The sequence below is a fragment of the Platalea leucorodia genome (genome assembly GCF_965183815.1).
Source record: "Platalea leucorodia genome assembly, chromosome: 21".
Lineage (NCBI taxonomy): Eukaryota > Metazoa > Chordata > Aves > Pelecaniformes > Threskiornithidae > Platalea > Platalea leucorodia.
The window spans coordinates 1920082-1942144 of NC_138843.1; the positions used below are offsets into that span (position 1 = coordinate 1920082).

General features: G+C 68.1%; 3 protein-coding genes across 4 annotated transcripts; 1 reads left to right on the forward strand and 2 right to left on the reverse strand.

Moving 5' to 3' along the window:
• Positions 1-1315: 1315 nt before the first annotated feature.
• Positions 1316-4539, forward strand: GTPBP3 (GTP binding protein 3, mitochondrial). The gene is made up of 9 exons (XM_082330941.1): positions 1316-1404; positions 2065-2300; positions 2686-2772; positions 2883-3085; positions 3197-3269; positions 3358-3501; positions 3638-3803; positions 3886-4164; positions 4254-4539. Exons 1-9 carry the CDS (start codon positions 1367-1369, stop codon positions 4483-4485), a joined length of 1458 nt encoding a protein of 485 aa, XP_082187067.1. The 5' UTR covers positions 1316-1366; the 3' UTR covers positions 4486-4539.
• Positions 4540-5939: 1400 nt separating this feature from the next.
• PLVAP (plasmalemma vesicle associated protein) lies at positions 5940-8649 on the reverse strand. Its single transcript, XM_082330905.1, has 6 exons — positions 8264-8649; positions 7789-7879; positions 6993-7582; positions 6505-6628; positions 6312-6390; positions 5940-6202 (listed from the first exon to the last, which is right to left on the reverse strand). Exons 1-6 carry the CDS (start codon positions 8639-8641, stop codon positions 6196-6198), a joined length of 1269 nt encoding a protein of 422 aa, XP_082187031.1. The 5' UTR covers positions 8642-8649; the 3' UTR covers positions 5940-6195.
• A 5736-nt stretch (positions 8650-14385) lies between these two features.
• Positions 14386-16776, reverse strand: LOC309599521 (uncharacterized protein). 2 transcript variants are annotated; one of them, XM_082331032.1, is made up of 5 exons: positions 16556-16776; positions 16308-16427; positions 16098-16161; positions 14972-15041; positions 14386-14897 (listed from the first exon to the last, which is right to left on the reverse strand). In XM_082331032.1, the coding sequence occupies exons 2-5, from the start codon at positions 16407-16409 to the stop codon at positions 14759-14761; spliced, it is 375 nt and encodes a 124-aa protein (XP_082187158.1). In that variant the 5' UTR covers positions 16410-16427; positions 16556-16776; the 3' UTR covers positions 14386-14758. The 2 variants fall into 2 exon arrangements, with proteins under 2 accessions (XP_082187158.1, XP_082187157.1); XM_082331031.1 differs by having other exon boundaries at positions 16308-16775.
• Positions 16777-22063: the final 5287 nt, after the last annotated feature.

The following is a 22063-nucleotide window of genomic DNA, read 5'->3' on the forward strand; positions in this document are numbered from 1 at the left end:
CTGCCAGCATCCTGGCCAGCATCCCGGCCATGCCGCTGCGCGCCCCTCCCTGCTCCAGCGCCTTTGTCTGCATGGCCGCCCCCCCGTCCCCCGCCACCGCAGCGGCCCGCAGCCCCCCCAGCCCCCAGCCCCCCCCCCCCCCCCCCGCTGCACACTGAGCCCAGAATTTGGGGGCCATGAGGGGAGACCCCCGGAGCAGGGGGGACCCCATCGTCCTGGCTGCCTGCACCCCAACCCCTGTGCACCGGTTGGTTTGGCCCCCCCAAAGCCTCGGGCCCCGAGCAGGAGGGGGTGGGATGGGGACAGGGATGGGGACAGGGATGGGGACAGGGATGGGGTCCCCCCCCGGGATGGGGACAGGGATGGGGTCCCCCCCCGGGATGGGGAGCGGGTACCGCGCTGTGATGCTGCTTGGGGAAAATTTCTATGGTTGTCGGAGCAGCGGGGCCGCGGGCGGCTGCGGGCCCCTGCCGGCGCCCACGGCGGGGGCGGCGTGCGGGACCCCCCACCCCGCGGGGCAGCCCCGGCCCCCGCTGCGGGGGTGGGGCCCCGGGCCGTGGCGGGGGGTCCCCGTGGAAGAGCAGCTGGGTGCGGAGCCAGGGCTCAGCCGCCTCGGGGCCTGGGGGTGCCCAGCGCAGGGACCCCCCAGGGTGAGCAGGGGGCCCCGAAAAGCCCAAGCGCTCCTGGGCAGCCTGGGTGGGAGTGGGGGCACGGGAACCCCCCACCCCCGGGGGAGGGGGACACCAGGGGGTGCAGAGGGGGCGGTAGAACAGGGACCGGGCAGGGGTGGGCTCTGCCATGGGGGACCGTGGGTGCTGCCCCCCCCGCTCCGGACACGGGGATCCCCCAGCTCAGGGTGCTGGGGGTTACTTTCAGGGTGCAGCCGGGGGTCGCGGGTCTGGCTCCCGCCCGGCCCCTCACCCGCAGGGCGGCCCCGCAATACCCGGGGTTCCCCCGGGCGGGGGGGGGGTCCCCGCCGCACCCCCACACCCCGCGGGGGCAGCACCCGGGTGGGAGCGGGCGTGCAGTGCCTCGGGGGGGGCCGGGGGGGGCTGCAGCCCTGCCCGCCCGGCGGGGACAGGCAGGGAGCCCGGGGGGGACGGGCAGGGACCCCCGCGGGGACGGGCAGGGACCCCCGCGGCCGCCCCGGGCAGCGCCGCGCCCCACGCCGGGCGGAAGCGCCCGGCTCCTGCGCAGCCTCAGGCGGCGCGGCGTCATGGCTGGCCCGCTGGCCAATCAGAAGCAGGGCCGCGGGCACGAAGGCCGCCCCTCGCCGGTGCGCTGGCCAATCGCCGCGGGAGGGTGGGCGGGGCGAGGCGCTTGCGCTGAGGCCGCCGCGGGGTGCGGGCGGCGTGGGGCCGGGTTCATGGCGCTGCGGAGGGCGCTGAGCGCGGCGGGACGCAGGTGGGGACCCCCGGGGGGGGGGCAGTCCCGGGGGTGGGGGCACCCCGGGGTGGGGGGACCCTGGGGAGGGGGTGCGCGGGAGGGGGTGCGCCAGGGGTGGGAGTTCGCCCGGTGAAGGGGGGTGTATGGGGAGGGGGTGCATGGGGAGGGGGAGCACCTGGGGAGAGGGTGCACGGGGAGGGGGTGCACGGGGAGGGGGAGCAACTGGGGAGGGGGTGCATGGGGAGGGGGAGCACCTGGGGAGGGGGTGCATGGGGGGGTTGCACCTCCGTGCCTTTGGGTGGGGATGCACCCCAAAGCGGAGGGGTGCGCACGGGAGGGGGGGGGCTGCACCCTCAGGACGGGGAGGCTGCGGGGGGAGAAGGGTGCACCCCTGCACCCTGCCTGCCCCGGGCCTGGCAGGGTGCGCGGGGGCGGGTGCAGCCTCGGGTGGGGGGCTGCAGAAGGAGGGGGTGCACCCCAGCATCTTGGGGGGCATAGGGAGGGGTCTGCACCCCAGGGCCCAGTGGGAGCCCCTTTGGGTCTGTGGGGTGCACGGGGAGGGGTCCCGGGGGGGCGAGTGAGGGGTTGTGCATCCCTGCACCCTCTGCCCCATCGGGGGTGTGGATAGGGGACCCCCCACCCCTGCACCCCCTCTCCGGGCTCTCTGCCCCATCGCAGGTGGGCGCAGCGCCTCTGCACCGCAGCGTGGGGTGACACCATCTTCGCCGTCTCCTCGGGACACGGGCGGTGCGGGGTGGCCGTCATCCGCACCAGCGGGCCGGGCAGCCGCGGGGCCCTGCAGAGCCTCACCGGGCGCCCCGAGCCGCCCCCGCCCCGCGTCCTGGCCCTGCGGCGCATCCGCGACCCCGCCACCGCCGAGCCCCTGGACCGCGGCCTCGTCGTCTGGTTCCCAGGTGGGATTGGCATCGGGTCTCGGTGCTTGGTGGGGGTCTCGGTGCTTGGTGGGGATCTCGGTGCTTGGTGGGGGTCTCGGTGCTTGGTGGGGGTCCCGGTGCCCGGCACAGACAGGGCTCAGCCCCTCTTGGCTTCCCCGGCACCGTGACGCCAGCTATGCGCAGATGCCTGCCATGCTGGTCCCGGCTCAGTGCTGGCCCTGTTGCACCGATCCTATATAGCCGCAGCACAGCTGCTGGGGGGGGTCTCCCCTGAGTCCCCCAAAAGCCCCTGTGGGGTTGAAGCATGCATGCCGCCACGGGAGGGGAAGGGACGGCGTGTGCCGGATCCGGCCGGGGGCAAGCTCGCGGCGGTGCCCGTCCGAGCCGTGTCCTGGCTCTGCAGGTCCCCAGAGCTTCACTGGGGAGGACTGCGCCGAGCTGCACGTGCATGGCGGGCCGGCGGTGGTGAGCGGGGTGCTGCGGGCGCTGGGTGAGGCTCCCCCCGTCCCTCCTCCCCCCCTCCCCTCGGGTCCTGCTCCCCAGGGTGCTGCTGGAGGGTGCCCCCAGCTCGGGGAGGGGGGCTCACCCCGGGGCTGGCAGGGCACCTGCCCGGGCTGCGTCCCGCCGAGCCCGGGGAGTTCACGCGCCGAGCCTTCCGCCGCGGGAAGCTGGACCTGACGGCGGCCGAGGGGCTGGGGGACCTGATCCGGGCGGAGACGGAGGCCCAGCGGCGGCAGGCGCTGCGGCAGATGGAGGGCGAGCTGGGCCGGCTCTACCAGCGCTGGAGCGAGACCCTCACCCAGGTAAGGGTGGCACGGGCTTGGATCCGCCCGCCCACGTTCCTCCGCTGGCGCGTGGTGGCTGGGGGACACGGGGCCAGGCTGTCCCCGCTGAGCCCCTGCCCCGGTCCCCAGGCTCTCGCCCACCTTGAAGCCTATATCGACTTCAGTGAGGATGATAACGTGGAGGAAGAGGTCTTGGCCCGAGGTGAGGGCTGGCAGGGCGGTGGCGGGGCTGGGACACCCCGTGCCTGCTGTCCCCCCTCCAGCCGCGTCCCCCTGCTCTCCCCCCGCAGTGGATGCCACCGTGCGGGCGCTGGAGCGGGAGGTCGGTGCCCACCTGCGGGACGGGCGCCGCGGGGAGCTGCTCCGCGGCGGGGTCCATGCCGTCATCGCCGGCCCCCCCAACGTGGGCAAGAGCAGCCTGCTCAACCTGCTGTGTGAGTGGGGCGCGGGGGGCTGCTCGCAGCCCGGACGAGGGTCCCCCTCCCCGGGGACAGCAGCCACTGTCCCCAGCGCTGCAAGGGCAGGGGGGTCCCCAGCCTCGTCCCCTGTGTCATGTCGTCCCTGCCCCAGGCCAGCGTCCGGCGGCCATCGTGTCACCGGTGGCGGGGACAACGCGGGACGTGGTGGAGGTGGCTCTGAACGTTGGCGGTTACCCCCTGGTGCTGAGCGACACGGCCGGGCTCCGCGATGCCACCGACCCCGTCGAGCAGGAGGGGGTCAGCCGCGCGCGGGACCGGTGAGGCTGGGCTGGGGGGGCCGGGCTGGGCGGGAGGTGGCAGGATGCGGCCCCCTGCCCTACCCTGCTGCCTTGCCCCCAGGCTGCGGCAAGCGGACCTGGTGTTGGCCGTGCTGGACGCCGCGGCGGTGCCCGCCGAGCCGGCGGGGCTGGGGGCTGCCCTGGGGTCCCTGCTGCCCCCCACTGCCCCCCCCTGCATCCTGGTGCTCAACAAGGCCGACCTGCTGCAGGGGAACAGGGGGGCCCTGCGGGACGCCTGCAGCCGGGGGGACCCCCTGCCCCCCGCCGCCCTCCTCTCCTGCAAGACGGGCGAGGGGCTCGACCACCTCCTGGAGCTGCTGGCACGGCAGCTGGCACGGCTGTGAGTGCGGGGGGCACCGGGGGGGACACCGGGCACCCCGTCCCGGCTGGGGGGGTGCTCCAGGCTGGTTTCTCCCCCCCCCACCGCAGGTGCGGAGACCCCCTGGCAGGCTCGCCCAGCCTGACGCAGAACCGGCACAGCCTCCACCTGGGCGACTGCGCAGCGGCTCTGGCACGCTACAGCCGGGAGCGCCGGCGGGACCTGGGGCTGGCGGCCGAGCAGCTGCGGTTGGCACGGCGGCACCTGGGCCGGATCACCGGCCACGTGGGCGCCGAGGACGTCCTCGACATCATCTTCAGGGACTTCTGCGTGGGCAAGTGAGGGGCGCGGCATGGGGGGTCCCTGGCCGCGGTGCCACGAGCATCAAGGACTGTGGGCAGGGGAGCTCTTGGCTCCGTGCTGGTATTAAACCGTGGTGCCTTCGGTGGCTCTGGCATCCTTCCCCCTCCCTGTTCCCCAGTGCGGCGGGGCTCGGCATCCCCGTGCTGGGCTGCGGTGTTTTCCTGGCTGGGGGGAGCATGTCCCGAGCCCCAGACATGGAAAAAACCACTGGGAGAGGCCCTGTTTCCTGGCCAGGAGGACAAACAAGGAGCTGGAGCGGCTGGAAGGGAAAAGCCACGCCGGGCTTCCCCCCCGGGGCATCCCCCCTCCACGCCATGGCATGGGGGACGCAGGGCTCGGCATCCCGGCAGGGTCCATCCTGGTGCCCCAAGTGCACCCCCAGCCCCGGGGACACGGCGCAGGGGTCTTGGGGGTCCCCCCCGGGGCACAGCCCCAGCCCAGGGAGCAGTGGGATCCCCCCAGCTCTGGCACCCACCTGGCAGCTTTGGGCTCTGCAACCCCAAAGGCGGGGGCTCCCCGGGGACCCCCTGCTCTTCCCCCTCCCTGGCTGGGGCTCCCAGGCTCCGGAAACGCCTGGCGCTCCAAGATTATTTATAGTGGAGCTCCAGGAAATCCTCTGGCAGCGAGCGGGTCTCCCCAGTTCCCCATGTGGGCTGCGTGGGGGCAGCATGGGCAGCCAGGGCCGTGGTCCCCGGGGGATTCCCTCCGTCCCCCCGATCCCACCCTGGCGCCGTGCGATTCCAGGGGCTGGGCAGGGATGGGGGGTCCCGGCGGCGTCCCCATCCTCGGGCGGTGGTGGGTGGTGGGAGCACGTGGCTGCCTGTATCCTGGGAGGGACGCGGCTCGAGGGACCCGAATGGGACTTGGGGGACCCGAACGGGACCTGGGGGTGCTGGCTGGGGATGGCGATGGGGACGGGGACGCGGTGGGAGCGCTGTGTGCTGCCGATGAGGTGCTGGCAGGGGATGGCGTGCGGGCAGCTCGGCAGACAGGAAAAGCTCTTTCAACAGGAAGGAGCGGGAAGCGCGGCCATAAATCAGTAAGCGTCAGCCGGCGATTAATCACCGCGTTCGGTGCGTCCTGCACCCGCCGCTGGGCCCCGACCCCACGCCCTGGCGTGCCGAGGGGGCTCGGTGGCAGGATGGGGCTGCCGGGGCTCGGTGGCCAAGGGCTTCCCGCTCGCTCGGCCTCGCGCGCTTCCTGCTAGCGAGCAGGGAAAGCCCAGGGCCGGGGTTCGCCCTGCGCCGCCGGGGCTGGGTTTCCTGGCGGGGGGCGATTGCAGCCCCCCAAAGGGGCACGTGAAGCCGGGACGGGGTGTCCTTGCTCCCCACCCCAGTCATGGCCGCCGCACCGCCCCCCCGTAGGCAGCCAGGCACACATGCGGCGAGCTGTGTCAGTGCTCAGGGCCGGCTGTATTTACAGTTGCCAACCGCCCCGGCTCCAAGTGTACGGGTACATGCGTGGGGGAGGCGAGCGTGTGGGAGGGGACGAGCGCGGGGGCTCGGGGAAGGGGACAGGGGAGGGTGGCCCTGGCCGCCGCCATGCTGGCGGCCCCCCTGGGGCGGGGGGAGGATGGTGGCAGTGCCAGCCGCTCGCTCCCGGTCAGGGTTTGCCGTCTGTGCCGTGGGAAGCACCTCCTGGGCTTGTCCTCGAGCCCCTCGCTGCCATTTTCCGTGGACCGCTCAGCCGTTAGCCGCTGCGGAGAGGGCAGGATCAGGCCCCTGCCCCCAGCACCGCTCGCCCCCGGTGCCCCCAGCCCCCTCTGCCCCCCCAGCCCGGCGGGCTCCTGCGCCGGCCCCGCTCACCTGGGGTTCTTCAGGGTGGACATGTACTGCTCTATGATCTTCTGCACCGACCGCTGCATCTCCTCCGTGTTGATTTTGCCTGGTGGGATGGAGCAGCGGGGCCTGAGCCGCGCTGGCCGCTGGTGGGGACGGTGGCCCCCAGCGTGCCGGGGGGCTGGTCCCACAGCAAGCCCCCCCCCGCCCCAGGACTCACCCATGTTCCCAAAGATGCCCTGGTTCCTCAGAGCATCCACGTAGGAGCCCGTGCTGGCGAAGGGTCCCGGCCGCAGGCTGCCCCCCGGCACCCGTGAGCCTGGGATGTCGAAGAAGGCGTCCATCTGCGGAGGAGAGCGGGCGGTGGCGGTCAGCGCTGGCACCGCTGCCCCGCTCGGCACGGCACCTCCGGGCGAAGCGGGCCCGAGGGTGCTGCAGCGGCTCGTCCCTGCCCGGGGTGCACCCGCGGCCATGCAGAAGAGTGTGTGCAGAAGTGCGTTTGCAAAAGAAAGATGCATGTGCAAAAGTGCATGTGCAAGAGAAAGTGCATGTGCAAAGGCGCGTTCGCAGAAGTGCGTGTACAAAAGAAAGATGTACGTGCAAAATTGCATGTGCAAAAAGAAAGGCGTACGTGCCCGGTGTCGTGTGCTCCCGGCGCGGCCGCGGAGGGTGCCCGGGGGTGTCCCCGTGCCCTGGCAGCTCCCTCACCTTGGAGCCCATGCAGATGTTGAGCTGCTCCTTCAAGTACCCAGCCTGCGTGGCAACTTTGCTCTTCTCCTCCAGCTCCTTGCCCAGCTTCTCCTTCTCCGTCAGCAGCTGCTTCTTCTCCTCCTGGCCGCTCTTGACCTGCTTCTCGACATCCTGCAGCCGCTTCTCCAGCTCCTGCTTCTCCACGGAGCAGTTCCTGCGACACTGGAGTAGGTTCATGTCGCAGACATTTTTCCCCACATATTTGGTCTCCCGTTCCTGCTGCGAGAGGAAAAGCGCCTCCGTCTGCCGCGTCAGCCAGCTGAGCTGCTCGTGCACGGCGCTGCAGCTGTACGGGCTGACCATCTCCTTGAAGCGCTTGACGGAGTAGCTCATGTCGGACCTCAAGGTATCGCACTCGTGCTTCTGCAGCTCCAGGTTGGTTTTGGTGGACTCGCAGATGGTCCTGGTGGTGAGCAGGTCCCGCTGGCAGCTCTCCTGCTCCTGGGTGGCTTTGGTCAGCGTGGCACCCGCTTTGCGGCAGTTTTCCTCCATCTCCTTTTTGGCCAGGGCCGTCTGGTCCAGCTGGCTCCGCAGCAGCGCCCTGTCGGCTGCGGGTGGCAGGGGGGGCACAGGGTTGGGGTGCGTGGTTCCCCCCCCCGCCTCCCACCCCACATCTCGGGGTGACAGCCCTGCCTGGCCCGGGGAGGGGGCAGACCCCCTGCACAGGCTGTGGCGGGTCCCCGAGGGGTGCTGGGGGTCCCCAGGGGGCTGGGAAGGGGGTGCCCGGGGGGGGCAGCCGGGGGGGGTCCCTTACCGCTGCAGTTGGCATTGATGAGGCTGATGGTCATGTGGCAGTCGTCCAGCTTCGCCTTCTGGTAGAGGATGATCCTCATCATCTCCTGCAGCTGAGGGGGGGAGGAAGAGGAGGGGGGTCAGAGTGTCCCGCAAGGATCCCCCAGCATCGCCTCGCTCCCCCGGCTGGTGGTGAGGGCGCCGGGGGCTGGCGAGGGCAGGGGGCTGGGGAGGATGAGGAGGGGGGCTGTGAGAATGGAACCCCCTCGGCCAGCGCCTGCCTGCGGGGTGCCGGGCTGAGACCCCCCCCGGGGCTGGGGGGGACACGGCGGCATCGCCAGCGGGCCCTGCCCCCCCGCACCCTCTCGTCCATCCCTGCTGAAGCGTGCGGGGCTGAAGCCAGGTCCCGGCTCCTTGCAGCCCCCAGCACCCTTGGGTGGGTCGCTGCCCCCGCTACCTGGGGGCTTTGCCTTCCCTCCCCGGGGAGGGGGGCTCACCTTGGGGATGGGGTTGGGAGGCTGGGTGCTATTGCACTTATCCAGGTCCTTTTGCACCTTCTGGGCGAGGACCTGCAGCCCTTGCTTCTCCTTGAGGGTGGCGTTGAGGGTGCGCGTCAGGTTCATGTTCCTCCCGCTGAGGGTGATGATCTTGTTGTAGCGATCCTGCAGCTGCTCCTCCAGCAGCCGGAGGTGCGTGTCGGTGCCCGCCTGCGCGTTGCCGTACACCATGAACAGCACCAGCCCCAGGATGATGAGGAATTGGATGAGGGAGGTGAAGAGGAAGATGTACTTCACATAAAACCCACAGTCCCGCTTGGGCATCGCCTCCTTGGCCTCCAGACCAAACTTGGCCATGGCGTAGCTGCTCTTCTCCATCCCGCCGACGCTCTGCGCGCCCCACCCCGCGGCAGCCCCTTTCAACGGGGCCGCGCCGGGGCGGAGCTCGCTCCCGCCGCTGTGTTTATATTGCTCTATCTAATATTTCCTTCTGCTGGGCTCTTTCCTGCCTCTCCGGATGCCTCAGACCCGCCAGGTTATCACGATGCAGCTTCTGTTTTGCAGGAGGACTATTGTTCCCGTTGCTAACGAACGGGGCTGAAGCCGGGGACCCTGCTCCCCCTCCCTGGGCCGGGGCCCGGCGCTCCCCCGGGACTGGCTCTCACCCCGAAATAGCCCCCGGCACGGCGGGCACCAGGGATGCCGGGGTATGAGTCCCCGGGAGCAGGCAGGGTGGGCTGCGGCTGCCGGCGCTCGCTGGTGGGGTGATGGAGGAAGATCCCACCACCTGCACCGGGTGCCCCGGGCTGGTCCTGGCGCCGTGTCCTCGTGGTGGGACGGTGACACGTGAGTCACCGCCGGGCCCCGCGGCTCGTCAGGCCGGTGGCACGCAGGGACTGATGCTCCACATCTGCTCTCCTGCACCTTGCGGGCAGCTGGCGGGCAGGGAAGGATGCGGCCAGGCCCTGGCCTGCAGGTAGGGTGGCAGTGGGCTGGGGTGGGTGACGCGGGGCCGCGGGATGAAGCCACCAGTGGGAACCCATGACTGCGGTGCCCATGGGTGCTGTCACCCCGCAGAGCCACCATCCCGCTGCGGGGCCCAGGGAGCTGCTCCTGGTCTCTGTCCCCTGCTGGGGACATCTCTGCTGGGCAGAGAGCAGCTGGTGGAGGGGAGCAAGGGGCAAATCCAGACCTCTCTGTGCCCACCTGCGGGACCACCGGGTCCCCAGGCTGCCGAGGAAGCCCCAGCCGAGCACGTGGAGCACGGGTGGCCCTGGCCCCGTGGGAGGACGGCCACCCATGCCAGCACCGCTGCCACTGCGGTTCAGCCCAGCCGGGCATGGATGGAAAGAGCTGTGGGTTTGCAGCCATCTCCCCCCTCCTGCTGCAGGTCTGGGGTCCCCTGGGCCCCGCGCCGGGCTGAGGGGGGAGCCTGGGGGTGCGGGCTGGCTTGGGGACAGGCTGGGGACATGGAGGAGGCTCCTCAGTGCAGGGAAAAGGGGTTGCGTCGGGTGCGGGCAGCACCGTGGCAGGGACTGGAGGGAGGGGGGATGCTGCCTGTCCGACCCTCGGCACCGGTGACCACGGACGGGGCGTCCGCGCTGCAGGACCGGCACCCCCGGCTCTGGGCTGAGCCGCACCATGTTCCGATCCCAGCCATGGCCATCGCCACCCCGTCCCCATCCCATGGGTGCCCTGGGCTGCAGTGGAGGGGCTGGCTGTGCTCAGGACCCCCCCAGCTCTGCCCAGGACCCCCCCAGCCCTGCAGGATGCCCAGCCCCGGCTGGGGGGGGGCTGGCTGGGGGGGCCGAGGTGTGGGGCCGCGCCGGGCGCTGACCCCGAGCCGCTCGCTGTTTCCTGCCTTCTGGCTGCGCCGCGGTCCCTGGGGACCGGGAAGTGTCTGCGATGGCCGGGATGGTGTCGGTCCCGAATCCATTCTCAGCTACTGCTGTTTCCTTCCTGAGCTGCAAATAACGGTGAGTCACCCCCGGCCCCCCCGGCCCCGCCGCGGGGACGCTGCCGGGGCTCTGCCGGACCCCTGACCCCGGGACCCCAGCGTGCCGCTGGCTTTGCTGGTCGGATGCTCCCTCTGGCAGCCCACCCCAAGGGCTCCCCGCAGCCTCCCGGGGTCACTGGGGATCCCGACGGGGTGTCCAGCCCCCCCCGGTGCTGCAGACATTGCCTCTGCCCCACTTTCCAATTAGCCTCCCCGCTATAATTAATCCTTCCCGTGCCAAGGGCTGGCGCTGCGGTGAGGTCGGGCCATGGGAATGGCTCTGCCCGCTTCCCCTCCCAAGCTGCTGCGGGGCCGGGGTCCCCGCTCTGGGACCACTGCGTTTGGGGTGCGGGAACGGGGCTGATGCCCCCCGCCATGGGCTCCGCAGCCTGGGGAGCCCCGACACAACCGGGGGCCACCTCGCAGAGGCACTGTCACCTGGAAAACCGCCTGCCAGCACCTTCCCCGGCCCCCGAGGCGGGGGGCAGCAGGGGGCACGGGGGGCAATCCCCCAGGGGGAGCGCAGGCAGGAGGAGGCCGGATGCCTGTGCACGGCCGGCCTGCCCTCTGCACAGGATACCGCGGCGGCAGCGGCAGGAAAATCTGCAACTTTCCTGGAAACCTTCTTCAAAGTGGATCAAAGATGCTGGGAAGTGACCGCAAACCAGCAGCAGCTGCTGATGCCCGTCCCCCCCCCCCGCCTCGGCCCCGCGTCCCCGGCTGGGCCCCCCCGGGGTGCCTGCGGGGTCCCTGGCAGAGCCGGCTCCTGCCCTGGCACCGCTGGGCACCGCGGCGGCAGAGCCCGGTGAAAGCCCTGGGGTGGGTGCGGTGCCGGAGCAGGGCGGGGGGACGGCTGGGCTCGGGGGGACCGGGGGACAGCCGGGCTGGTGGCACGGGGAGACGTCCCGCTGAGCAGAGCAGCCTTTATTGCCCAAACGCCTGCCCAGTCTTCCCAGTTTCTGGAGCACGCTGGGAACGTGGCATTCAACCCCGGAGCTGATTCAAGAGCAGCTCCAAGCAGCCGGTGGGGAAACCATCCCTTGGCTGAGCTAAAACTCTGCCCAAAAGCTGGACAAGCGACCCCTCCGGTCCTGCCGTCCTGCTGCGGCGGTGGCATCGGGACCCACGGCAGCATCACGACAGGCGGCAGGATCAGGACACGTGGTGGCATCAGGACAGACGGCGGGATCAGGACACACGGCAGCATCATGACAGGCGGCAGGATCGGGATACACGGTGGGATCAGGGCACCCAGTGACCACCAGCATCGTTCATCTGGATGCGCTGGCTCCGGTCAGCCACGGCCGCTGCTGGGTCCCAGTGCTAAGGGGCGCTGTGGGACTGGGAATGCTGGGCTCAGCTGGGCGGGGGGGCCCGGCCCCCAGCCCCCGGCCGGGAGGGGGTCGGGGGGCTGCGGGGCTTCAGCCCTTCCTGCAAAAGAGGGGAGGGCAGGGAGTGAGTGCCCGCACGGCCCCCGCGTCCTGCTCCCCTGGGGACACCGGTGACGATGGCGCGTGCTGGAAGCGTGCCCGTGAGCACCCAGCCTGGCTGCGCCGGTGAAGCCCCCTCCCCAGCCCCACGCCTGGGGCATCTCCCCCCGCCACGCCGGCAGGGAGCACCCACAGAAAGTACCGGGACGGGGGGCACCTGCGCCCAGTCGCTCGGTCCCTCGCCCGCCGCCGCAGCGCGTCGACCTCGGCCGCGTAGTCCCGCCTGCGGGGAGAGCGAAGCCATTTGAGGGGGTCTCCCTGCCCCGGGATGGGGGGACGGAGGGTCCCCATGGGCAGGGTGGTGGTGGGGCTGGCGGGTTTGGGGTCAGGCTGGGGGGGGGGGATGCTTTGGGGTGCCCAGCCCATGGCGGGGGACAAGGACCTTACAGGGTGGCCTCGAGCTCTCTCTGCCGGGCCTCACACTGCTCCCCCCGTGCCCGCAGCGCTCGCCGCTGCTCCGCTGCCTCCTCCAGCCGCTGCCGCAGCCCCAGCACCAGCTCCTCGCCCCGCGCCAGCTCCGCTGCGGGACGAAGGGGACAGCGGGGTCACCTGTGCGCCCCAAACCCCGACACCCCAAACCCGAGCCTGCCCCACGGGGCATTGCCCCCAAAGGGCGAGCGGCTGTGGGACCCCCAGGCGGGCTACTTGGAGGGGGTGGTGGGGGATCCGCGCTCCACGCCGCCGCTCCCGGGGGACGGACAGGGGGACACGGTGTCCGGACAGACCTCACCTTGCAGAGCTGCCTTGCCGCGGGCCAGCTCAGCCCGCTGGCGTCGCAGGGCCAGCACCTCGTCCCGCAGCGCCGTCGCATTGGCCTCCAGCGTGGCCTGGGGAGAGGGGACACGGCGGCGTGGGGACAGGGCTGGGCAGTGTCCTCCCGTCTCTTCATCTGCTACCAGAGCCCTGCCCCTCCTCACCACCTCCCCCTGTCCCCAAGCTGTCCCCAAGCTGTCCCCATGCTCCTGGTGGCCTTGGGTCCCCCTGTCCCATTTCTTGAAGGGGTAGGGACATGGATTTGGGGAAAATCCCTCTTCCCTGGAGGGATGGCTCAGCCTGAGCTTGGTGAGGATGCTGCTGCACCAGGGATGTCACGGGAGCCCCGGGCCACCCAAGCACCCCATGGGTGGCATCCCCAGTGCCTGGGAGGGGACGGGGCTCCCTCCAGCCGGGTCCCCGAGAGGCTGCACAGCCCAGCCCCGCTCCCGGCGCCAGCCCCGGGAAGCAGGAGCACTTTTCCAGCCTCTCCGGGCCATTGTTCGGCCGGATGAACCCGGAGGGGCGGCGGGATCTGGCTTTTCCTCCGGGCTGTGGCCGCGGCGCTGGGGCCAGGCCCTTTCCCAGCCGGGGCCGCAGCTAAAAATACCTGGGAGGAGAAAAACGGCAGCTCCACACCGGCTCCGGCCCCCGCTGCTGCTTTGGGATGGGGTAATTATATGTGTGCGGAGCAGCTCGGTCACGGCTAAGAATAGCTGCCCCCGGCCGGGCACGGGCACCCAGGCAGGGAGACGGTGGGACCAGGGCTGTGCCGAGGGACCGGCAGCAGCCGGGGCTCCCCTCTTGGGGTGTCCCATGCAGGACGGCGGCCGGGCACCCCCGGGGTGCTGCCAGTCCCCCTCTCCCAGGGCTGCCTCTCCCCCTTCCCGGCTCATCTTTGCATCTGGCCTTTGCTCTCCGGGGGTTGCTCATCTGCAGCGTCCTTCCCATCAGTGCCGGGGCTTTCCACCAGCCAAAATCCCCCCGGGGATGAAGCATCAGTCCTGGCTCCTGAGCTCTCCCAGAAACCCCCCTCTCCGCCCCAGCATCACTCGCCCCTGGCATGCAGCTGGGTGGCCAAGGACCCCCCCGTCCCCACGCCCGCCAGCACCTACCGCCCGCTCCCGGCAGGACACCAGGCTGGCATTGAGCTTCTTGCCCTCGCCACGGGCCTGGGCCATCTCCCGCCGCAGAGCATCCTCCGCCTGAGCGCCCGCCGCCGCCGCCCGCTGCAGCCGGGCTCGCTCCCGCTCCAGCTCGGCCACGCGGTTCCCCAGCTCCCGGCTCTCGTTGGCCGCCCGTTCCCGGCAGCCCCGCAGCTTCCCCACCGCCTCCGAGCGCCACACCATCACCGCCACCGAAACCGTCACCGCCGCCACCAGCACCAGCAGCACCGCGCACAGTCCCAGCACCTTCAGGGTGGCCTTGGGCACCGCGGGGTCCATGCCGGAGGGGGACATGGGGCCGCTCGCCCGCTCCGGCGGCGGCTGCCCGGGATGTGCCAGCGTCCTCGGGGCAGGTCGCTCCCTGGGTTGCTGTAATTGCCGCGTGTGGGTTTTTCTCACCAAACACCGCTTTGGGCTGCGGTTTCGCACAGGTCACAGCCCAGAATAGACTGTGTTTGTGCTGGAGGTGGGAGGACGCTCTGCCCCTGTGCCCGACCGTGGGGCACAACTGCAGGGATAAGCGGGGACGCAGCTGGGGTCCGGTGGGTGCCAGGGATGCTGAGGCTGCCGTCTGCCTGAGGGGTTTCTGCAGCACCCTCTTGCCCCTGCCATGCAGCAGGGCCGGGGCTCTGGGTCCCCAAGAGCTGCTGGAGCAACCAACCACTGGATTTTCACAAGGTTTTATTAGAAATTGGTTAAAAGTCACTTAACCGTGGAGCGCCTGTGGACCCCTCAGCTCAAGGGAGCCCTGCACAGTGCTGCAGCTCCGTCCCCTCATGCCCGTGCCCTCGCCCGGGGTGCAGCGCTTGGTGGCTGGAGGGAAATCGTCTCCCCGGCATGTCCCCACGGTGAACAGGGCGAGTCTGAGGAGCAGAGCGTGCAGGGAAGCGTAGGACAGCGTAGGTGGTCCCGGGGTAGAGCGAGCGGGAGGCAGGGCTGAGCGGGCACCGGGCTCCGGCACCGGGCTCCAGCAGCGGGCACTGCGCCCGCTGCCACCCCCAGACCCCACCAGGCTGGATGGCGACGGTCCCTCCTCGCCCGGTGTCAAGGGATGGGGAACCGGGGGGCCCATGTTCCTGCTGCTTCGGGCTCACAGGGGGAGCATCCCGGGGAGGAGGAGAGCCAGGAGGCTGAGGGACACGGCCGGGAGCCTGTTCCCACCCGAGTTCTGGTGCCTCATGTACTGGATCTGCTTCTGCAGGTGCTGGTTCTGCAGCTGGAGGTTGTCCCTGGAGCGGGGGGACAGGGAGAGTTGGTGACAGAGCGCGGGGCCGGGGGCGGTGGGGGGAAGCGCAGGGCTCACCGGCTGCTCTGCAGGTCCTCCAGCTGCTCCTGCTGCTGGGCCACCTCCGCCTTCAGCGCCCTGTTCTCCTCTGCAGGGAGGCGATGGCAGGTGAGGATCAGGGTGTCCCAGGGGATGGGGATCAGGGTGTCCCAGGGGATGGGGAGCAGGGTGTCCCAGGGGATGGGGAGCAGGGTGTCCCAGGGGATGGGGAGCAGGGTGTCCCACGGCTGGGGAGCAGGGTGTCCCAGGGACGGGGAGCAGGGTGTCCCAGGGGATGGGGACCAGGGAGTCCCAGGGGATGGGGATCAGGGTGTCCCAGGGGATGGGGATCAGGGAGTCCCAGGGGATGGGGATCAGGGTGTCCCAGGGGATGGGGATCAGGGTGTCCCACGGCTGGGGAGCAGGGTGTCCCAGGGGACGGGGATCAGGGTGTCGCAGGGGATGGGGATCAGGGTGTCCCACGGCTGGGGAGCAGGGTGTCCCAGGGACGGGGAGCAGGGTGTCCCAGGGGATGGGGAGCAGGGAGTCCCAGGGGACGGGGATCAGGGTGTCCCAGGGGATGGGGCTCAGGGAGTCCCAGGGATGGGGATCAGGGAGTCCCAGGGGATGGGGAGCAGGGTGTCCCAGGGACAGGCATCAGGGTGTCGCAGGGGCTGGGGATCAGGGTGTCCCAGGGACAGGCATCAGGGTGTCGCAGGGGCTGGGGATCAGGGAGTCCCAGGGACGGGGAGCAGGGAGTCCCAGGGGATGGGGAGCAGGGTGTCCCAGGGGACGGGGAGCAGGGTGTCCCAGGGATGGGGAGCAGGGTGTCCCAGGGGACGGGGAGCAGGGTGTCCCAGGGGACGGGGAGCAGGGTGTCCCAGGGGACGGGGATCAGGGTGTCACAGGGACGGGGATCAGGGTGTCGCAGGGGCTGGGGATCAGGGTGTCCCAGGGGACGGGGAGCAGGGTGTCCCAGGGACAGGCATCAGGGTGTCGCAGGGGCTGGGGAGCAGGGAGTCCCAGGGATGGGGAGCAGGGTGTCCCAGGGGATGGGGATCAGGGAGTCCCAGGGGATGGGGATCAGGGTGTCCCAGGGACGGGGATCAGGGTGTCGCAGAGGCCATTGCCCGTGCCCACAGCCCCCACCCTGCCCATGTCTCACCTTGCAGCTGGGTTATGTTGGCGAGCGCCTGGTCCAGCTCCAAGACTTTCCCCTCCAGCGCACCCTGAGCACGGGCAGAGGGAAGGGGCTGGGGGCTCCCACTCGGGCGCTCCCTCGCGCCAACCAAACGCAGCCAGTTTGGGGCTGGGGGCTGCAGGTTTCCCCGCGGGGTCCCGGCCCCCCACCCACCAGCAGCACCCCAGCACCTACCAGCCGCTTTCTGCAGCTATCCCACTGCCCGCGGGCTTCGGCCAGGGACTGGTTGGCGACAGCCAGTGCCTTCTCCAGCTCCACCGAGCCATTCCTCGCCATCACGGAGCCCACGGCCGCCTGGCAGAGCACGGCGAGGAGGGCTGCCATCAGCACCATGACGGCCACCCCGAGGGCCACGATCACACACGTCTTCCAAGCTCGCTTGCGTGTGGGCTGCTTGTGCCAGCTGGAGCCCTCCATCCCACCTGCGCTGCCCTGCCTGGGCAAAATCACACAGGGCTGCGAGGAAGCTGAAAGTTGGCTCCAATATCGGTCATCAGTTTCGTTTCTGCTGGGACTTCCCAGGAAATCACGTGGTCCCCGAGCACGCAGCGCCCGACGCCGCTGGGCTGCTGGGGTCGGAAGGGTTAAAGCCCCAGGAGCAAGAAGGATGGTGTGAATACCTCAGGTACTCAATCAGACAAGAGGAAGGCTGGCTGTGATTTAGGGAGCAGTTAGAAACATGGCTGTAAGATAGGGGGGGGGCTCCGGGATAATCTCACTTTAGACAACTCAGCCTTGGGAAAACAGATGCACGGAACCATAAAGATAAAAAGTCACAAAAGAATGACAGCAGCCTTGAAGGGCACCGTTTACGCGATCCTAGAACCGAGTTTGTGCAGAAGCACTGTCAATCAGCAAACGCAGTGAAGAAGACTACGAGCCTTCATCTGAAGACCCCCGACGACCCCCCAAAGACCACCAAGACACCTGTGCACGCGGATCGGACATTCGCATACACTAATAAGTTCCCAGTAATCTCATGTTTATGTAAATGAATTCTCAGAAATCCTATGGCTATGTATGATTTTATAGTATATAATCTCTAGAAGTTTACTAAATCGGTGGAGCGCTCGTGGTGGAATGATCCCCGGCGCTGCAGTAAAGGATACCTGCTTCAGAGTAACGTCGTTGCTATCGAGTTTTATTTCAGGGACTCTGAATATTCCGTGTGTTTCAGGCAGGGCTCGGCAGGTGCTGCGGGGGACCCCCCTCTGCAGGGGGTGATCCTGGCCCCGTGTCCCGGGGCGGGGGGCAGAGCTGGGGGGCTGCGGGCGCGCATGGAGCGGCCGGTGGGGCCAGTGCCCACGGCGGGGGGCACAGGGCAGAGCATCCCCCAGGGCAAGGGGCAACAGGGGGGGTGGGTGAAAATGGGGTACAGGGTCCCCGGAGCATGGGGAGCCTGGGGTATGGGGGATTAGGGGTATGGGGTGCCTGGGGTATGGGGAGCCCGGGGTATGGGGGATTAGGAGTATGGGGTGCCTGGGGTATGGGGTACTTGGGGTATGGGGTGCCCGGGGTATGGGGGATTAGGAGTATGGGGGATTAGGAGTAGGGGGTACCTGGGGTACAGGGTGCCTGGGTGTCGTGGTTTAACCCCAGCCAGCAACTAAGCACCGCGCAGCCGCTCGCTCACTCCCCACCACTGGGATGGGGGAGAGAATCAGAAGGGTGAAAGGGAGAAAACTCGTGGGTTGAGATAAGAGCAGTTTAACAATTGAAGTAAAATAAATTAGAACAGTTAAACAGGCAAAGCAAAAACGGTGCACGCAAACAAAGCAAAACAAGGAATTCATTCCCTACTTCCCATCGGCAGGCGGGTGCTCAGCCATCCCCAGGAAAGCAGGGCTCCATCACGCGTGACGGGGACTTGGGAAGACAAACGCCATCATGCCCAATATCCCCCCCCCCCTCCTTCTTCTTCCCCCGGCTTATATACTGAGCATGACGCCATATGGTACGGGATAGCCCTTGGGCCAGGCTCGGCCAGCACCCCCCCCCCCGGCTGTGCCCCCTCCCAGCTTCTTGTGCCCCCGGCAGAGCAGGGGAAGCTGAGAAGTCCTTGACCGGTGTGAGCGCCCCTTAGCACCCATTTAGCAACAGCTGAGCGCTACTTAGCAAGAACCAAAGCATCCCTGTGTCATCCACGTTGTTCTCAGCCTAAACCCAAAGCACAGCCCCATACCTGCTACCGAGACGAAAATTAACTCCATCCCAGCTGAAACCAGGACACTGGGGTATGGGGGATTAGGGATATGGGGTACCTGGGGTATGGGGGATTAGGGGTATGGGGGATTAGGGATATGGGGTACCTGGGGTATGGGGGATTAGGGGTATGGGGGATTAGGGATATGGGGTACCTGGGGTATGGGGGATTAGGGGTATGGGGGATTAGGGATATGGGGTACCTGGGGTATGGGGGATTAGGGGTATGGGGTACTTGGGGTATGGGGATTTAAGGGTACAGGGTACTTGGGGATATGGGGTACCTGGGGTATGGGGAATTAGGGGTACAGGGTGCCTGGGGTATGGGGGATTAGGGGTATGGGGTACTCGGGGTATGGGGTACCTGGGGTATGGGGAATTAGGGGTACGGGGTGCCTGGGGTATGGGGGATTAGGGGTATGGGGTACTCAGGGTATGGGGTACCTGGGGTATGGGGAATTAGGGGTACGGGGTGCCTGGGGTATGGGGGATTAGGGGTATGGGGGATTAGGGATATGGGGTACCTGGGGTATGGGGGATTAGGGGTATGGGGGATTAGGGATATGGGGTACCTGGGGTATGGGGATTTAAGGGTACAGGGTGCCTGGGGTATGGGGATTTAAGGGTACAGGGTACTTGGGGATATGGGGTACCTGGGGTATGGGGAATTAGGGGTACAGGGTGCCTGGGGTATGGGGGATTAGGGGTATGGGGTACTCGGGGTATGGGGTACCTGGGGTATGGGGAATTAGGGGTACGGGGTGCCTGGGGTATGGGGGATTAGGGGTATGGGGTACTCAGGGTATGGGGTACCTGGGGTATGGGGAATTAGGGGTACGGGGTGCCTGGGGTATGAGGGATGAGGGGTATGGGGAGCCTGGGGTATGGGGAGCCTGGGGTATGGGGGATTAGGGGTATGGGGTACTCAGGGTATGGGGAGCCTGGGGTATGGAGTACCTGGGGTACAGGGGTACCTGGGGTGTGGGGTAACTGGGTGTGGGGTTACTGGGGTAGCTGGTACCAGTCCGCAAATCCTGCTGCAGCGAAGCAGCCCCCAGCCCAGCTCTCCCCAGCACAGCCGCCCCCGCTCCGGCTGGGCAAAGGGGCTCTGCCGGGGCCGGGATCCGGCCCTGCCTCCTGGCAGGCGCTTGGCCCGTGATGGCCGCGCCGGTCCAGGCTTTCACGGGATGTCCCCGTCCGGAGCCCAGAGCACTCGGCTGCCTTCGGGAGGGCTTTTGGCGGGGGAGAGCTGGGGAGGGGAGGGCAAAGGGTGGGGAAGGGCTGCGAGCCCTCCGCTCCCATCCTTGGGGAGCAGCACCGCGGGCCAGCCACCGCATGGGCTGGGTTTTGGGAAGCCGGGAGCGGGGCCGAGCCAGCGCACGCTCTGCTTCTGTCGGGGAGAAATCTGAAACGCTCTTTTTTTCCAGGAGTTGGGCTCAAATCCTGGTTTTTTAATGCTTTTCCTGCTAGCGTTTCTCAGCAGGGAAATGTCCCCTGAAAGGGAACGCCGGCCCGTCCATCGCGGTCCCAAAGGCCCCTTCCCGCATTCCCGGCTCCTCTCCCTGCCACTGCGTGGGGCTGGGAGGAGTTGGGGGGCATGGGATGCGGGATATGGGGTATGGGATGAGGGATGTGACAGCTGGATATGGGATACGTGATATAGGATGTGGGATGCGGGCTATAGGATGTGAGATGTGGGATATGGGATATGGAATACGGGATATGGGATGCAGAATATGGGATATGGAATATAGGATGCCAGATATGGGATGCAGGATATGGGACTATGGAATATGGGACATGGGATATGGGATGCTGGATGCGGGATATGGGATGTGGGATGCAGGATATGGGATGTGGGATGCAGGATATGGGGTGTGGGATGCAGGATATGGGATATATGATGCCAGACATGAAGTATGAGATGCAGGATATGGGAATATGGGATGTGGGATGCAGGATGCTGGATGCTGGACGTGGGATATGGGATGCAGGATATGGGATATGGGCTCTGGGATGCAAGGTAGGGGCAGCACTCCGCAGCCGGGGATGTCGCTGTGCCTGACACCAGATCTGATCACCCAAATAAATCCGAGTCCGGCCAAGGTGGTGCCTGCCGGGAGCAGCCCAGGCCAGGTCAGAGCCGGGGGGTCCGGGGGGGGGGGGGTCCCACAGTCGTGGTGTTTCCATAGCCAGCTGCGTGCCAGTGCCACCACCCCCGCCTCTGCGACTGTGCCGGGGAGCCGAGACCCCCGGCGCAGAGCCCTGGCACGGGCCACCCGGCCCCAGGGATGCTCCGGCCGCGTCCTGGCACGCGAAGCCAGCGGCTACCGCCTCACCTTTCCTCCAGAAAGCTCCAGAAATAGCTGTTCCACTTAGTATTTTTATTCTGCTGCTTCATGTGATATAAAAAGCAATAGCTGTGAAATTAAAAACACACAAAATATTTACCAAATTTCAAGTTTTTGAGTCAGATTTTCAACATCTGGAGAATTAAAAGGCTCTGGCAGATTCGGTGAGCTGTCAGCGTAAAGACTTTAAATATGTTGTTATTATTATTTATGGTCTGGAACCTGAAGAGGAACGAAGGCCAAAGGTTTCAAAAATAGCTTGAAAAACGGGAATGGATGTTTTTTCCAGAACCAGCTCACTTTGAACAGCGAGATATTGAGATGCAACTCTTAAAAAACATAGCTAAAAAGCAACTGGGACAGGAATGTGCATCGTCAAGGGCTGCCCCGAAGCCGCCCCGGTGCGGCGGAGCTCGGCCGTCCCCGTGGCGTCCTGGCTCGGGCTCGCTTCGGAAAGCGAGTGTTAGTGCTCTGGGCAACCCCTTTCCCTCTTCCCACTCTTTTCCCCCAAATCCCAGTTCCCAGAGGCCCCTTTCCCGTGGGACACACAGCGATAGCCCCCAGTGTCCCCGCTTTGCGAGGGGTCGGGGGTCTCTCACCTCTGGCTTGTCCGTGTCCGAGGCCCGTTTGTTTTCCTGCTCCGGCAGGTTGTCCGGAGGGAGCGCCGGGAGCGGAGCAGCGTCTCTTGGCCAGACGGCCTGGAATTCGGCAGCTGGATCCGGCCTGGCCCTGCCATCACAGCAGAGACGGGGAGCTGGCACCTCCTGTGTCCCCCCGCGGCCGGGTGCCCAGGGATGCTCCGGATGCCCAGGGATGCTCCAGTTTGGGATCCCCAGGGATGCTTGGGTTTGGGGTCCCTGGGGCTGCTTGGGTTTGGGGTCCCTGGGGAGGCTCTGGATGCCTGAGGATGCTCAGGTTTGGGGTCTCCAGGGATGCTTGAATTTGGGGTCCTCAGGGATGCTCAGGTTTGGGGTCCCCGGGGATGCTCCAGTTCAGGGCAGGGGACAGAGGAGACACCTCCTCACCCCCAGGGCTGGAGCCCTGGGCAGGATGCGGCCCCTGAAGCAGCAGCGCTGGCTGTGGTGCGAAGGAGCAAAGCCGACGAGGAGGGGGGGCGCGTGGGGGAACATTTTTGGGCTGCCGGGGGCCGGGGCCGGGCACGGGGGCAGCTCCTGCCGCGGTGGCCATGCTCCATGTCCCGCTCAGCCCTCGCCCCGTGCCTTGGCCCTGCGAGGTGCTCGGGCAGCGCGGCCCCCCCAGCCCCTCGGGGGGCTGCGAGGGTCCCGGGCGGGCGCTGCGCCTCTGCTTTTCCCTTTCATCCCTTGCCCGCGCCTGTTCCCTTTCAGCCTGAAACGTGGGTTTCTCTCCTATTTTGGG